The sequence below is a fragment of the Nelumbo lutea genome, chromosome 2 (genome assembly GCF_056320005.1).
Source record: "Nelumbo lutea isolate HS-2025 chromosome 2, American lotus-T2T, whole genome shotgun sequence".
NCBI lineage: Eukaryota > Viridiplantae > Streptophyta > Magnoliopsida > Proteales > Nelumbonaceae > Nelumbo > Nelumbo lutea.
In genome coordinates, this window is record NC_142685.1 from 80390707 (window position 1) to 80409077 (window position 18371).

The 18371-nt window shown below is 38.8% G+C and overlaps 1 protein-coding gene across 4 annotated transcripts in view; it reads right to left on the reverse strand.

Annotated features, from left to right (window-relative positions):
• LOC148871636 (EAP30/Vps36 family protein) overlaps positions 1 to 17962 on the reverse strand; it is a 64027-nt gene extending 46065 nt beyond the window's left edge. For all 4 annotated transcript variants that reach the window (XM_088970388.1, XM_088970386.1, XM_088970387.1 and 1 more), the window contains exons 1-2: positions 17226 to 17962; positions 2606 to 2809 (exon numbers count right to left, since the gene is read on the reverse strand). In XM_088970388.1, coding sequence (XP_088826514.1) covers positions 2606 to 2809; positions 17226 to 17834 — 813 coding nt within the window. In that variant the 5' untranslated portion in view covers positions 17835 to 17962. The remainder of the gene's footprint in view (positions 1 to 2605; positions 2810 to 17225) is intronic.
• Positions 17963 to 18371: the final 409 nt, after the last annotated feature.

The following is an 18371-nucleotide window of genomic DNA, read 5'->3' on the forward strand; positions in this document are numbered from 1 at the left end:
CCACACCGAACCTGGTGAAATTAATAAAAGTTGGGTATTCCTCTTGTATTGATTTCCGAGAAAGTGAAGTTGAAGAAGGGGTTATCTTTGCATCCCAACCATTGTTCAACATCCCATGAATGCCTTTGCAGATGCACTAATTCCCACCTGTGGCTCTGATTTTCCCATTATAATGCTAGAAGGTGGTAAGTAAATTGTAGAGGAAGGTATGAAGGAGATGAGAAGGTAGAGGAGGACCATAGTGAGGAGAAATTTGGGGAGATTGAGGGAGGTAAAGGATGTAGAGGTAGAAGGAGAATTGAAAAAGAGTGGGGGAGGAGTGGAGTTATTGAAAGAACAATTATAGGGAATAATTTAATAGAGGAAGGCGAGAGCAAGTGAAAAAAGGAATAGAGAAGATAGAATGGAAATAAGTATGGAAGAAGAGGGATTGAGGGAATGGGCCTTGAGGTGGATACGCCCAAGAATTGAAGTCCTATGCTAGAAAAGGTAAAGATGGGAGGGAAAAGGAGAAAAAGGAATGGAGTTGAAAGGCTCTTTAATGATGTTGAAGGAGACAAAGAGCTCAGTGCCAAGGGAGGGAGAAGAAAGGGAGGGTGATTGTAAAATGGTAGAGGACTGGGTTAAACTCTAGTGGTTGCCATGAAGATTATTAGTTGGAATGTTAGGGGCTTAGGAAGTGATACAAGAAGAAGAGTAATTAAGGAAATTCTCAAAAAGAAAATGCATGATATTTTGTTTATTCAGGACTCAAAATTCAAGAGATTGATAGGAGATGAGTTAGAAATTTCTAGGGAGATAGAATCATTAATTGGAGCTTTGGAGGAAACAGTACATTACAGTGAAAAGTTGATAGGGAATTTTACAATATTTGTGTAGTAGAAGAGTGTTCAGGATGGGTTTGAATGGGTTATCACAAGGCCAAACCTTTGTAGGGAAAGGAAATTTTTGTGGGAAGAACTTGCAGATATAAGGGGCCAGGGGACGTTAATGTGATTGGATTTGTTAACGAGTCAAATAGTGCAAGGTAAAGGGTAACTACTGGCATAAAGAGATTTAATGATTTTATTGATGCCATTGAGTTGAGAAAAATTCCTCTAAGACAAACCAGGTTCACATGGTTAAGGCTTCTACTGTAGTAGAGAGTTCAGCATTGGTAACCATGACGACAGAGTATTAAGGATAATAGGGTGAAAGTAAATAGGATGCAATGCCAATATAGACAAAAGAAATCACAAGTAATTAAAACTCTAAACTAATGCAAGGCACTCTCAGCAAATCTAAAATTTAAAAGAGAAACTATGCTATGCTCATGCAGGAATATGGGTGCAAGTTGTATATAGAATTAAACTATAGAAATAAAAGGTCAATTTTTTTTTGGGATCTTTGTTGAATGAAAGATGATGCCACACAATAATAAGCAGGTTACCAATGATAAGATGGTGTTAATATATATTTTCGGCTTTCACAAAATTTCTAAGGAACTGATAGTTATAACCAGCTTACTAAACAGGTAAAGAACTAATCCAAATCCCAAATTGAAAAGGTGTACCTTTTGAAATTCCCAGAAATCCCTTCCTATTTAACTGAGGTGTGTTTATGGAACACAAGCCAGAACTAGATGCTTGAACCTTTAGGCTGGCGAACTCCAACAACTCTTGATTAAGCAACAGCAAATCGTACCAAAGTCTCATGTAGGAACACGTGCTGTTGGCATAGATGATGAAGTTACCTAATGAGGAGGCTGTTGTTATGGTGCTACCTCAGTCAGAAACAAACAAAGATTGTTGGCTTAGTCACCACAGCAGGGGAGAGAAAGAAGCAGATGGCTGACTGTGATGGCAAAGCTGTGCTGCGGTGGCATGGGAAACAATGGGATAAAGAAAAGAGGAAGAAAAAAGAGACAGAAGTAGGAAGAGAACAAAGCAAGGGTCCCATATGGTATTCTGTTAGGTCGCCACCTTTGTTATCCTTGGTCAGCAAAGGAAAGTAAAAAAAAAAAAAAGAAACTCTACAAATGAACCCAAATTCTACATTAAGGAAAAAGAAGTGCTAAATTAATCGTCTGCACCTAATGTATGTGAAACATGTGTGGTGCATCAGTCTCAATGTAATCTCCATCAAAACAATAGAAAGATCTTTAATATAAGAAAAGAAGTCTGAAATATCTCCATTATGAGGACAAATCCTCTCCTCAATCCAACAAATTTTTCTTAAAACCTAAACCCATTCCAAAAACCAATGGCATCTAATAAACTACTTAAAGCATGAGAGTATATTACTAAAAGATTTGTGAGGCCAAACGAAGTTGAGACAACTTAAGGGACTGGCAAGACAGCATCTGCTCTCTGATATTTCATTAAATTTGGCATGTTTCTCTCAAGCATTCATTCATCTGAGTGGAAAATTTTGTTACTGTTTTAAAATGTCTGACAAAAATCCCCTTTCCCCAGGTTTATATAACCATCAAATATCAAATTTTTAATCTTAATTTGTCACTTGATTTGCCCCAAAGTCCAGCTTTCTTTTATTATTTTTTTTCTTGGTAATAGGAAAGAACAGTTAAATAAAGGAATCAATGCAAAAACAATAGTAGACATGAAACCTGGCGAGACAATTGTTGGTGATATAGAGCACCAGCAGACTCTTTGGTAACTGGTGAGACTATACCAACACTCAACAACCAATCTTGCATCTCTTGCTTCGAACCTGCCTCCTCATCATTTGTTGCATTGCCAAAAGAAGTTGAGCCAGATAAAAGCTTTAGCCTCATCTTCTCTGCTAGCATCACCATCTCTTTAGCCTTACTCTACAAAAAGGATAGGCATATTATCAGACATTTAATTATTATATAATAAACCGAACTTAGTGAAGAAGATTCAGTATAGTAAAAATACAAAAGCAATAAAAGTTCACAAATCTGAATTACAAATCAAAAAAATGCTTACAAGTCCGAACTAATCACAGACTAAATACTTCTTTTGGCAATATCATTCTATAAACAAAAGAGAGAAAACCAGCCAACCCCAATTTCCCTAATTCTATTGCAACTTCAAGAAAAAAGAAAAAAGAAAAAAAAAAGAAAAGTTATATTTGTTAGAGTCAGCTAGTCAGAATTCTTTTGGCCATTAACTCCTTATTTATTAAGTTCTAGTTAGACATTTTAGCTGTGCCTTAAGTTTATATGTCCCTTACTTAAGGGCATGATAGTCTTTGTACATTGTTTGCAAACCTATTTAATAAACAGGTCAACTGGGCTCAGAGATTATTCTCTCCAATTCAATAATTCTTTTTCTCCTCTCTTCTCCTTTCCTTCTCTTCTTTCTTTTCTTCTTCCTTCTCTTCTTTCATGTCCTAGCATGTAACTACAAGAGAATTAAACCATTATAACATGGTATTAGAGTTCTGAAAGGAGGATAGAAATCTATGGTCCTATTCATTAGAAGATTGCAACAAGGGCTGTAATCAGATCGGATTCAGTCCAAATCTGGTCCGATTATTTAAAATCTGCATCCAAATCCAATCAGATTTGAAGACCTTGGAGTCAAATCCAAATCCTAACAGACTCGAATTGGATTTGGATTTAATCCAACTCAGCTTTTATTTTTTAAAATACAAAAAAAAAATTGATTACTTTTCAACATTTATATAAAATAAATTAATGTAAATATAACACACTAAATTTATTATATACAAATTCATATACAATATAATATATAAAATATACATTTTTTATAATTTTAAATGTAATTACGTAAAATTTATATATTAAAATCAATAAATATTATAGTATAATCGGATGGATGGAGTCAAATGTGAATCCAATCTGATTATTAATCACATGCAAGTTGCAAAAAGCTTATGATTTGGTGGACTGGAAATTCTTACTAGAAGTAATGCAACAATGGGGGTTTGGGGAGAGATGGTGCAAATGGGTCTTTGGATGTGTTCGGTCTTGTCACTTTTGTAGTAGATTCCTCTCTAAGGCAGATAGGGAAGATGAAGTTAAGGGCTGGAGAGTGAGTAGAAACAGGGTTCCAGTTACTCACCTCCAACTTGCAGACAATATCATAATATTTTGTAAGGGGGGAGATCTTAGGAGAGTGGAGAAATTAAAAGAACTAATTCGGAAGTTTGAAAAGGTGTCCAATCTGAAAATCAATTTGGACAAAAGTTGTGTAGCAGGGATTAATATGGAGGAGAGTGTCCTGAATTTGGTAGCAAGTGCTTAGAGTGTCAAATTACCCATTGGCCTTTGACCTATTTGGGACTTCCCCCAACCCTAAGGAAAGCAGATTTTGGAACCCAGTTGGAGAAAGATTTGAAAAGTGATTGGGCACTTGGAAGGGGAATTACATCTCTTTGGGAGGGAGGATTATCTTGATAAGATCTACTTTGGCTAACTTACCTATCTATTTCCTCTCTATTTTTAGGACCCCACCAAGGGAAGAAAAATAGTTAGAAAAATTATGAGGGATTTCCTTTAGGAGCTAGGAGAAACAAGAAAAGACCATTTAATCAACTGGGAGATTGCGTAAAAGTAAGGAAGATGGTGGATTAGGTCTTGGGAATGTGAGAAAGAAGAAAACAGCTCTCTTAGGAAAATGGTTATGGAGATGGCCTCTAGACTCTAGAGAGGGAAAATTTGTGGGCTGAAATAGTGGATAGTATTCATGGGAGATTGGAGAGTGGCTGGGATGTTGGTGTATCATGTTGGGCTACTTTGGCAGCACCTTGGAAAGCAATCTACAACTTGCTTCCTCAGTTCCTTAGTTTATTAAAGTATGATGTTTGTTCAAGGATCCTAGTTCGCTTTTGGGAAGACATTTGGTTTGGTGACCAACCCTTAAAGGACTTGTTTCCTTCCTTGTACAAAAATAAGGTGATTACGAGTTTTCTAGTCCATTCTACTTCACCTTTGAATCACAATTGCGATTTTGGGTTCCAAAGGGGGTTGAGGGATGAAGAAGGCACCTGTTTGTCAAAGCTTCTCTTACTTCTAGATAAAGTCTGCCTAGAACCTTCTAAACCAGACAGGAGAGTTTGGTGTCCAAATCCTAAAGGCTTCTTCTCTTGTGCCTCTTTCTTTAAAGTTCTTTGTCAATCCTCTTCCTCTTTGTTTTTTCCTTGGAAAGAAGTTTGGTTTCAGCCAATTCCCCTAAAATTAAGGCTTTCTATTGGGAAGTGGTATATGGGAAAATTAATACTTTGGATTCCTTGCAAAAGAAGAGGCCTTTTGTGTGTATTTCACCAAATTGGTGCACTCTGTGTAAATAGTCTATTGATAATTGTATCATAATGACCCTCCCTAAAACTCTTGAACTTGTTTTCAATGTTTTGCCCTTGGAGCCCATGGACTCCACCATTCAAGACCTCGTAACCACATGACAACTCCTATTTCTGTCATTAATATTTGGAGCCAAAATAAATTGTGTCATACAACAGATACAACGGATGATTATTCAAGGATGAAAAGGCTTTATCTTATGAAAGAAAGAAGTGAATTATTTTCCATTTTTCAAAAATTCCATACTAAAATTTGCACTTAATGTTCCAATAAAAGCTCTTTGCTCTAGTAATGGGACAGAATACTCTCACTTTGTTTCAACAATATTTAAAACAGCACAGCATCATTCATCAAACTTCTTCATACACCTTACAACAAAATGGGGTGGCTGAATAGAAGAACCGCCATATACATGAGATAGCTTGGTCTCTTCTTCATCATATGAATGTTCCAAAAAGGTTTAGGAGTGATGCTTTCCTTACAATTTGTTTCCTCAATAACCGGATGCCCATGTCCATTCTTGGTGGTCGTTCTCCCTTTTCCATCCTATTCCCTACCTTGTCACATTTTCCTCTCACCCTAGAATTTTTTGTTGTGTTTTGTTCATAATTTGGGCCCAAGTGTGGACAAGTTAGATGCATGCTCTATGAAATGTATCTTTCTTGACTACTCTAGGACTGAGAAGGGGCATAAGTGCTATAATCCTACTTCCTAGCAGTCATTTGTTTGTCCTAATGTTACCTTATTTGAATCAGTTCCCTTCTTCACTAGTTTGATATTACCTCTTCACCTCTAGTATTCCCACTTCTGGTTCCTATTGATGATCCTATTCCTAGTGTTTCCAAGCATAAGCCTCTGCAAGTGCAGACACATATTGGATGACCACCAATCAAGCAAGCTTATACTCATCAATAGCACCGGCTCCTCCTCTAGCCTTAGCTCTGTCGGGAGATCCAACACTTGTTGTAAGATGCTGACGGGTATACATTGTTAAATACTTACCAAATGGTCGTGTGGAGTATCTTAAAGCCAGGTTGGTAGATAAATGTTATTCAAAGTTGTATGGTGCAGACTATATGGAGACCTCTCCCTTTACCAAAATTGGTTCAATTTGTGATCTCTCTAGCAACTATGTGTGAGTAGCCCCTATTTCAGATCAATATCAAAAATGCCTTCTTATATGGTGATTTGCTTGAAGAAATCTATACGGAGCAACCACTAAAGTTTATTGCTCAAAGGGGAGGATAGTAAAGCATACAGGTTTAAAAAAAAAAAAAAAAAAGCAATTTGTGGGCTGAAACAATCTCCACATGTTTGGTTTTTGTAGATTTAATAAAGTGGTGAAAGACTTTGGGATGAAGCAGCACTAAGTTGATCTCTGGATCTAATTGCTGGTGAATGGATGCCTTTGATAAAGAACAGGATTCTCTTAGTGTTGCTGCCTTGGCTGATGGTGATGAAAACTTCTCTTTCAACCAGCTGAAGAGCAGGTCCTGCTTCTCTTCAAATTAGGCAAATATTTGTTGTTTTTTTTTATAATTAGGCAAATATTTGTTGTTGCAACTCATCTAAACGCCCCTCCATGCCATAGACCTTTCTGGCAAAACTAGCCAAATGGTCGTTGAATGTCTCATCTTCCGGTTGCTCAAATGGTGATTGGATGGGTGACTCCAGCAGCATTTCTTCCAACGAAGGAAGCTATTAAGGTTCTTCCCTAACCGTGGCTTTCCTTGACAGCATCTTCTTCCCAAGACAAAGCTAAAACCAGAGATTCTTAATGTAAGATAATGGTGGTGGAGGTGATCTTAGCTCTAAAGTTGAGAAAGAGAAGAAAGTAAGGAGAGGAATTAGGGTTCGGTCAAGGAAAATTTTGGGAAGGAAGAACGGATGATCAAATGACCTCTTCTTCTCTATCAGGACCATTATTTATAGGAGATGAGGGCTCATAGGTGCATGGAATGAAGAATTCCAGAATATTCTTAAGGCAGTAATTTGCTCGCATGCCCAGGTTGATTCGATGGGGACATGAGCCGAATCCTATGGTGGGGACCAATTGTCAGCCTGTGCAAGCCACAATTATTACCTCCTCTACGATTCTACCATGTGTCGCACGCAAAACGTTCTTGCAGATCTCACATGCCTGTGTGTGTTTTTATCTTTTGTAAACTTTACTTCTATATCGCGGCTCAGTGCTTACCTATGGTCGAGGACCGCAGCTTATTATATACAAGGAGGATGACCATGGTTAGCCATGGTGCATAATTGTGGTCATCCCATGGTAGTATAGTCGTGGTAGCATGTCAACAATTATCCTATGTTATCACAGTTGCAATAGCATGACCGAGGTTCTTTTGCGGTAATATGATTTTGATAATATATGTCCATCCCCTTATGATCAATAAGTGGTAACAGACCTCATTCTAAGCTTTGCAAGGAGTACACCAATTTGGAATAAGCACATGAAAAGTCTCTTCTTTTGCAAGTTGTCCAACGTATTAATCTTACCATAGTAAACTTTCCCAACAAAAAACAGCAATTTTAGGGGGAATAGACCTAGTCCAAAATTCTTTGATTGGGAACACCCAAGGGTCGGAATTAGAAAAGTGGGATTTATAAAAAAATAAAAAATTAAAAAAAAAAACAAGTAACCGTTTGGGATAGGGCAGGGGCCCAAATCCATTTGCCAGGTTTAAGTAGATCAAAGCAAACAAGCTCAAGTAAAAGTTCAAAAACACAAGCAGATTCATCATCCCTCAGCCCTCTACGAATGCCAAAGTCTCAGGAACAAGGGAAGAACCATAGAAGAGAGAAATTTAGAAACAAATTCCTTTTTATAAAGAGAAATAGAATAAAGAGAGAGAAAGAGGACTTTAAGAGGTAGATTATCCACCCAAATGTCTTCCCAAAAAAGAATAGAATTCCTAGAGAAAACACCATACCTTACAAACTTGAGGAATTTAGGGAGTATACCATGTATTGCTTTCTAAGTAAAAGTAACCCACAAGCCACTACCTCATGCCATAATCTCTCACTCTCCAAAGGCCATCTCTACAACCATTTCACTAACAAAGCTTTGTTCTTGTGAACAAAGTTTCCTAATCCCAAGCCCCCTTCTTCCTTGCTTTGGTTGACTAACTCCCACCTAATCAAATGATACTTTTTTGCTTCCCCTAACTCCCACAAGAAGTCCCTCGTTAACCCCCCTGGAGGTAAATACAAACAAAAAATAGACCAGCAAATTGGCAAGAGTAGCCCTAATCAAAGTCACACTACACCTAAAGAATCGTTTTTTTCCAAGCCACCAACCTTTTTTCAAATTTTTCCACAATAGGGTTCCAAAAATGACTCTTCTTAGGGTTAGCACCTAGAGGGAGACCCAAATAGGTCAAGAGCCATCACGAAATGGAACAATCTGCAATGAACTCAATCTCTTGATCATCCAAGTTAATACCAACCACACAGCTCTTTTCGAAATTGATTTTCAAATTAGAGCCACTTTCAAAACAATTAATTAAATTCTTCAAATTTCTCACCTTCCTCAAATCACTCCCTTCACAAAATATTATATTATCATCTGCAAACTGAAGGTGGGTTACCAAAATATTATTTTTGCCTATCCTCCAACCACTTGTTGACTCCTCCCTATCTACTTTTGACGTCAATATACTAAACACATCAATGATGAGTATAAAGAGGAAAAGGGAAAGTGGGTCACCTTGTCTTAAGCCCCTATAAGCTTGGAAAAGTCCTTCACCACTCCATTGACTAAGATTGAGTGATAACAAGAAGAGAAATAACCACTTACCCAATTGCACCACCTATCCCCAAACCCACTACTCCTTAGCACCTCTATTAAGAAATTCTAGTCAACCAAATCATAGGTGTTCTCAAGGGGTGGGCACTCAATCAATCAGGGTCCTTCTCTTGAAAGTCCTTTTTGAATTTTCTTGTTGCTATCTTCCCCTCTCCTTTCCTTGTCAAGGAGATTTGGTTTCAGCCATCCCTCCTAAAGTTGGTGTTTTCTGTTGGGAAGTGTTCCATGGCTCCATTAATACCTGTGATTTGCTTCAGAGTAAAAGACCAAATTGGTGCTCGTCCCCAAACTGGTGCTCCTTATGTAAGTTGTATGATGAGATTGCATTGCATCTTTTAATCTCCTGTCCTTTTGCTAACTATATTTGGGAGTGGTTTTCCTCTTTGTTTGGTTGCAGGTGGACTCCCCATGATAATCTAGAAGGCTTCTTTAGTTCACACATTATCAGGTGCTCTAAAAGACGAGGTAGGATTATGGGGAGATGCAATAGAGCAGCAGTGGCTTGGACAATTTGGGAAGAAAGAAACCTAAGGATTTTTTATGACAAGGAAAGAAGAAAAGAAGCCATGATCGAAGTGATAACTTTAAGGGTGGCACATCGGCTGAAAACCTTAAAGTTGTTTGTTGACTTTAAGGTAGAAGATTTCTTCAAATCATGGGGAACAATTGCTGACACTTCATCTAGAAGACCTTTAGTACATGAGGTCTGGTCTCCTCTAGATGCAGGATGGAAGAAATTAAATTTTGATGGCAGCTGTTTGGGAAACCCTGGCCCATCAAGTATTGGTGGAGTAATAAGGAAAGAGGACAGAAATATTTTAGCCATGTGCTCAGGTCCTGTTCAGCAAGTGATGTGGTAAAATCAGAACTAATGGCAGCAGTGTGTGGAGTAAAAAAAGCTAAAGAAATGGGGATTCACAAGCTGATTCTTGAAGGGGATTCAAAAATTTTTGTGAATTGGCTGAAGAAGGGGGAAGGATTAACATGGAAGCTAAGGAATGAGCTCAGGCGCTTCAAGCAGATATCTAAAGACATGTTGATCCAAATATTGGTGGGGTAACAAGGGAAGAGGACAGAAATATTTTAGCCATGTACTCAGGTCCTGTTCAGCAAGTGATGTGGTGAAATCAGAACTAACGGCAGCAGTGTGTGGAGTAAAAAAAGCTAAAGAAATGGGGATTCACAAGCTGATTATTGAAGGGGATTCAAAAATTTTTGTGAATTGGCTGAAGAAGGGGGAAGGATTAACATGGAAGCTAAGGAATGAACTCAAGCGCTTCAAGCAGATATCTAAAGACAAGTTGATCCAAATAAGGTGGATTAGGAGGTCAGCTAACAGCATGGCTGATGGTCTAGCTAAACAAGGGATTCAAAGACAACTCATGTTCTGGGCTGTTTTGTAATTAGTGGGATAGTCTCTTTTGGGCTCTTTGTTTTCCGCCCACAACTTCTTGATGTATATGCTCTTTTAATCTATTGAATCAATTTTTGTGTTGCTGATCAAAAAAAAAAAGAACATTAAATTTGCTCTAAAAATGTCGCAAATCATCACTAAAAGATAAAAAATCTTTTAATATATTAATTTCATTATTTTCAAAAGTAACACTACTATAATAAGTATTTAATAGAGCAATTTCATGCCAATTAGCAGCTAAAGAAGGTTATTAACTTTATACAATAAATATTCAATAAGGAAAGTAAAATAGAAAAAACAAGGATGGAGTTTCTGTTTTATTTAATTAGAGAGAGAGAATAGAAAAAAAAAGAACCTCTTTATAATTCAATTCTTTCTTTCCTCTTTCTTTTTTTTCTTTCTTTTTCTCTCCTCAAAACCCTTTGATCTTTTAAATTTCAATAGTAAAACATTAAAACAAAGTACAATTGATATATATAGCATATAATAAAATGTATAAACATATGCATTAAGAAGATATAACAATAATGATATTATAAAAGACACCCGCCATTGTCATTTTTGTCACCTAGGTGGGCACCTAGTTGCTAAAAGTCAAGGCATTTGGAGAAGGCACCCAGCCAAGGGCGCCTACACGACGCCTTGACAATTATGCCTACATCTGAACAATTTTGGCAAAAAGCCATGGTAAAAACATCCAAACTAGGAGCCTTGGATCTATCCATTCAGAATATTGCTTTTCTGATTTCCCCCTCAAATTTTCTTTCCAACCATCCCATATTTGTCTCAATTAGTCTTGGCCAATCCAACCCATCCACTCTTATTCTATAACCTACAGGTCTTCCTAGAATCAACTTAAAATGGGTCACAAAACACCTAACTATCTCTTCCTGAGAAGAAATTCTTCTCCATCAATCTCAAATTTAACCACAAAATTTTTCCTCCTCACATTAGCCACAACGTGAAAAAATTTAGTGTTCCCATCACCTTCCTTAATCCATTTTTGCCTCCACAAAATTTCCTCTCTCAATAGAACATCTTGTAACTCCTTCAATTTCCATCCCAATTCTCTTTCTTGCTCATTGAATATTATTTGGGATTCCTTAATGTTTACATCCCCAATCTGGGACTTCAAGGACGTTTTTTCTATAAAAACCAAAAGGGGCTACACAATGCGGGGGATAGCACGTCCCCAAGAGTCAGCAAAGCAGATGAAAATTCAAGAGTTGGGGGACAAAGATAAGGAGTTCGTAGTCAACACCAGAGCCTCACAAGCCAACCAATCCACTGCCATGTTTGCCTCACAAAAAGCATGCTTGTATTTTAGGCCTCCAACGAACACATCCTTCATTTGAGTACAATTCGAAATAATGCCTCTCATCATCCAGGGAGGGTTTAGGATTTTCTTTAGACACGCAATCACAAATTTGGAGTCACATCCTTTACCTTTCAATTCCTCCATTCTCCCAAGCTGGTCCCTATTCCACTCTTTCAACTTAGACCTCAATTTTTTAACTTTTTATGGAACATAATCCCCTTCCTCACCCCTCCCCCTAGTTCCTCTCTCCACCATTCCTCAACTTTATAGAAAAAATCAAGGTAAGTCAACCATGTATTCTCGAATCTGAAAGGTCTAGGTCCATTTCCTAGAGGTTCTTGGACTAACTCTATCAGGTAGTAGTCAGAGGTAACTCTAGGCCAAGGTTCAAAGTATCGATACGATACGAGTTTCGGTCGTATCGTATCGGTACTTAGAAACGGCCGAAACTTTTTTTTTTAGTTCTTTTTTCACATTTTGGTTTTTTGGGAAGCTTTTAGCATGCTTTTTATTGTTAAAAAAAATTGGGGGTCCAAAACACCTGGAAACAGGCGTTTCAGACCGTATCCTTTCCAAAAGATACGATATGATATGCCCCACATCGGGCGTATCGTATCGATACTTTGAACCTTGCTCTAGGCAAAGCTTTAGCCACCAAACCCCTCCAGTGAAGAGGAAAATCCTTTGAGTTCAAAATTGGATAGGTTCCTCTTCAACCTCGATTGGGAAAACTATTGTGGTAATTTAGTCTTTGGAGCTCTGCCTAGAGTCACTTCTGACCATTGGCCAATTAAGGTAGGTGTTGAATCCTTTAGCAATGGCCCTAGACCCTTCAGATTTGAAAACATGTGGTTAACGCATCTAGAGTTTAAGGCTAAAGTGAAGGAATGGCGGGATGAAGAGCTAAGTGGGGTAAGGTGGAAGGGAGTGAGATTTCACAAGAAGTTGCGGAGATTAAGATTCAAACTGAAAGAGGGGAATAGGGATCACTTTGGTAGAGCAGAGGAACAAAAGTTGAATATTATCACTCAAGTTGAGGCCTTAGATGAAAAGGAGTCTCATGGGACTTTGAATTGGATAGAGAGAAGACAGTTGAAGAAGGACTTAGAAGATGTGCTACTTAGAGAAGAGATTTGTTGGCGATAGAAATCAAGGCATCAATGGATTAAGGAAGGAGATGGAAACACCAGATTTTTTCATGATTTGGCAAGTGGACATCGAAGGAGAAATTTTATACCCAAACTAGAAGTGGAAGGGGAGGTAATTGCAAATCAAGAGGAAATTGCTAGAACCTTTGTCAATCACTTCAAAAATCTGTATGGAAGACCTTTGGCTGAGAAGCTACCCTTGGAAGGATTGGATTGGCCAAGACTAGGCAATAAAAAAGCTTGCTAGTTGGAATTTTTTTTTCTTGATCAATAACACCAGATTCATTAAAATAAAAGAAAAGAGGGAATATGGATACAAGAGGGGAGATAAAATATCTTAGCTCCCCAAAAACATAATAGAAAGGGAGTACAAAGAGAAAAAATTAAAAACTACCCCAAAATATAGACTCCCTATTCACTCCTTGCTTGGCCAACCCATCCGCAAATGAGTTGGCACCCCTCTTCACCCAGCTGTACTGAATCTCAATGTCCCTACCCAGCCATAAGAATTGTTTTTCTTCATTGTTAAAGTTCCACAAACCACTGTCCTCTTTCTTCAACCAACTAACAACCACCTTTGAATCAACTTCCAGGATCAAACGGCTGATATTTAATTCCTTTGCTCTTCAAATTCCTTCAAGCGCTGCAAGGATCTCAGCCCTAAGAGAGTCACCTTCTCCGATAGGGCCAGAGAATAGAGCAATAACAACCCCTTACTCATTCCTGAAAACTCCTCCAATCCCAGAGGGCCCTGGGTTCCTCACACTGCTGCCATCAAAATTCAGCTTTATAAAGCCCAAAGGGGGAGGGGACCAAGACAGATAGAGAGTCCTCTTGCATCTAGCAATGGAAGCAATCTCTTTCCGATTTCTTAGCAAGTCATCCACAGGAAAATCTGAAAACAACTCCAAAGATTTTAGCCAGTGGACAGCCCTTAAAAGGGATAAATTTGGATAATAGAGAAGTGGAGGCAATTGTAGGGTGCTTAGATTGTTCTGAAGCCACTTCTTGGCCCATGACCTACCAACCTAGTACTTCCTTTAGGGGCAAACCCTAGGGAGAGCAGCTTTTGGTGCCCAAATTTGGAGAAGTTCAAGAAGAGATTGGTTTCTTGGAAAAAGAATTAGATTTCTTTGGGGGGTAGGATTATCCTAATTAGAGCCACCCAATCTAACCTACCAACTTATTTCTTGTCAGCCTTTAGGATTCCTTCTAGAGAAGCTAAGAACATAGAAAAGTTGATGAGGGACTTCCTTTGGGAACCGGGGGAAGTAAGAAGGATCATCTGGTGAAGTGGAAGGTGGTAATGCAGGAGTAAAGAAGAGGGAGGTCTAGGAATAGGGAATCTGATGCAAAAAAATACGGCTTTGTTGGGAAAATGGCTATGGAGATGGCCATTAGAGAAAGAAAGATTGTGGGTTGAAGTGATAGGAAGTATTCATGACCACTCGAAGAGCAGATGAGATGTTGGGGTCTCTCGGAGGGCAACTTGGCAACACCTTGGAAGGCAATTCACAGCGTTCTCCCTCAACTCAACAATTTTCTCAAGTATGATGTGTGTATTGAAAATTCAGTTCTCTTTTGGGAAGATATCTGGGTTGAAGAGGCTCCTTTGAAGGACCTCTTTCTGTCTTTATACACTACCTCCCGGTACAAGAAATAGCCTATTTCTTCTTTTTTCTCCCCTTTGGATTCTCTGTTGACTCCAGTTTGGGACTTTGAGTTCCGACGATGTCTAAGGGATAAGGAGATTGTGAGTCTTACTTGCCTATTGACTACCCTTGAAAAGGTTTGTTTGGACCCCATGGAATCAAATAAAAGGCTTTGGACTCTTGTACCCTTGGGTAACTTTTCTTGTGCCTCCTTCTCGAAAGCCCTTTATTATTCATTTTCTGCTCCTCCTTTCCCTTTTAAGGAGGTTTGGTGCAAACCTGTTCCTCCTAAGGTCTTGGCTTTCTGTTGGGAAGTGGTTTACGGGAAAGTAAACACCTTGGATAATCTACAAAGGAGAAGACCCTATCTCTGCATTTCACCCAATTGGTGTACCCTTTGCAGATCCCATGGTGAGGACTGCAACCATTTGCTAATTTCCTACTGTTACAGCAGATTTGTGGGATTGGCTCTTCTTGATTTTTGGATGCTGGTGGAATAGGCCAACAGATGTAAGCTTACTTTTTGACCCTTCTACCTTTGCTTTGCACCATCGAAGAGGAAGAATAATGTGGAGGGTTCCAAGAGTAGCACTGCTTTGGACAGTGTGGGAAGAAAGGAATGCCCGAATATTCCAAAAGAAAGTGTGAAGCCAACAAGATTTGAAGGACTGTATCTTGTATAGGGCTATAGTGTGGCTAAAATCTTCAGAGTTTAACAATTTTCTTTTAATGGCCTGCGGTGGAGGCATTGGGCAGAAGTGTCAAGCAGTTCTTCATTGAAGACAAAGTTGCACATGAACTAGGTACCTCCACCTAAAGGCTTCCTGAAATTAAATTTTGATGGGAGTAGCTTGGGCAACCCAGGCCCTTCTGGGATTGGAGGGATTATAAGGAATGGTAGTGGTTCTGTTGCTCTTCTTTTTTCAGGTCCTTTAGGTGAGGGGGACACCATGAGGGCAGAACTTTTAGATGCACTATAAGGGGTACAGTTTGTTGTATAGATAGGAGTGGAGCAGCTACTAATAGAAGGTGATTCTAAGGTGGTCATGGGGTGGTTACAGAATCCAGAGACTGTAGTGTGGTGCTTCAGAAGGTGATTCTAACTTGTATTTTAGAATACAATGGGTAGGGAGATCTGCTAATGCTAAGGCTAACTGTTTAGCCAAGCAAGGGGCAACGAGGGAACATTTGTATTGGGCTCAGTTGTAATCTTTTTTAAGTTTTTGTAGGGTTGGAGAGGTCGCAGCTCGTACCTCTCCAAGTGTCGCCTGTAAAAGTTGCTTCTATTTTCTTTCTCTAATAAATTCTTCATTTATCAAAAAAAAAATGAAGAGGAATCTATCTAACTTCAACAAATGGGTTTTCTTAGAAGTTAGAGCAAGTGAAATAGTTCATAGGTCGTAGCAACGAGAATTCCTTTAACTCACAACTATTAATGAACTCACTGAATTTCCCCATACTAGCTGTAATAGATAGTAAGGGATTATTACTAGATTCACTGGTGAACCTGATTACATTAAAATCTCCACCCAAACACCAAGGACCCTACCATAACCCTCGAATTCCATATAACTCTTCTCACATCTCATTCCTCTCTATAATTATTTGACCAATACACATTGGTTAACAACCATGTAAATCCACCCTCCACCATCCTAAACTTTAGGGATATAGAAAAGCTACCTATCAATTCCTCCACTGCCTCTACAACATCCTCTCTCCAAAGAGTAACTATATACCCCCAGAGGCTCCCCAAGAAGGAGTTGAAATCGAACTCACACCTCTTGATTTCCACACACTTTTGGCCCATCTTCCATCCAGTTCTACTAACTTGGATTCCTGTAACATCACAATATCAGGTCTTTCTCTTCTGAGTAAATCCTTAATTAGATCAAGTGGAAATAGTTTGCTAACTTGAAGTTTTTTTTTTTGACAAGTAATGAATTAACTTATATATTATATATTCGCATAATCTAAACTTGAAGATTCATTACATATATAATATATATTTGCATGACCTAAACTTAACATGCATTTAGTCAGAAGTTAGAGACAAGAAAATGGAAAAAAGTGAAGACGCTATTGTACCAGCAACATTCACACTCAAGCTCGGGAGGTCCACCCTTCTGACAGCCAACAAACAAAAGTGAATGGTGTAATTTGGAAGTTGCACAACTTCACCTTGGAATATGCACTTTAGTTGCTTTTCTCATGCAACTTTTTTTGTCAGTTTTTCTTATGGAACTCAACTGAGGGTTATTGATCAATGAACTACCGATCAGAAAGTATTTAAAGATCAAACTAAATAAAAGACCCACATGAAGTAAACAATATCACCTCTACCTAATATTGGTCAAAAAACAAAAATCGTTACTAGTTAATGATGAAAATAATGACAGTACATTCACATACAGATAGAACGACTGAAAATACATGGATAAAAGAAATATAACTCTCATCGTTCACGTTCGTTAATAAACAAGCTAAGAGAAATCCTGGATTTTACCTAAAGCCAATTATGCATATTAAGATCTTATTGATGTAACACAAAACCAATGGAAGAAATGAAAGGGAAAAAAGAATTTTGCATACCATAAGAGCATTCAAATCCTGAAAAGCTTCCTGCAAGCTCTTATCTGTACTCTCCCACATCTCCTGCTCCTTCCTGAGAATCCCTGAAACTCCAGCCATTCTCATTCCGCTCGACCCCTCGAAAAACCCACTGCTATTCTCCCTTGAATCAGAGCGTCCTGGATTTGAACTCGAAGCTTCCCACGACCTAGAACTCCAGGCATCCCGAAGTCGACTATAAAATGAATCGAGATCCGATTTCCCTCTCAAAACAAGTGCGATTACAATCGCCGTTGATCCTCTCTCATCAATCCTCCCATCGGCCGTAGCAGAAACCTGAAGTCTAACTTTGCTTTTACCAAACATGGTTTTGATCGATTTACTTGGCGAATATATGTGATTTACAGAACCGAGAGGGATGGCCGCTGCACCTGATTTATTAGTTCCGTCAATCCATAGAATTCGGTGGGTTGTAAGAATCAAAACTCCGGATCTGAAAGGAGGAAAATTAGGTTTTTCTTCACATATTATATCGACAGAGGAAAGTGTATAACATTCGACTTCGCCAGGATGAAGGACCGGCCTGCCGCTGCCGGTGAGCTGAGCCTCCAGAAGCCATCTTCCGGCCATTGGATCGACAGAAAGCTTGTGTTTCCGTTCGCCGGGAACCGAGGAAAGATCTTAATTAAGGGGTCAGTAACTCAGTGACAAAGTCCCCTGTACTTGGTTTTTGGACAAATACCCCCAGAACTTTAGCCGTTAGATAAAGACCCCCTTGATTGTTAAGTTGGATGATGAAAAACGTTAAATTACCAAAATACCTAACTAATCTTTTTCTATTTTCTTTTTCTTGCCCTTTTTCTCTTAAAACCTATTTAACCTATTGTTTTTCTTCTTTTTGAGTTTCACTTCACATACCATGATTATGGCTGATGTAGGCGCATTCAGTTGGTTTGTACAAGGCTGACGCGTGTCGAATGGAGGATGCCCATATAGGCTTACCATGAAGATGCTCAGGGTTACCTGATGCGGACCCAATCATAGGGCACCGCATGGCACTGGCAGAACATCTTGCTAGGCCCTCATACAGCTTGCATCTGGACCATCCGAGCCCAACTACCCCTTGGCAATTCTAGCAATAAATGCAAGGCACCCCACAAAAGTAAG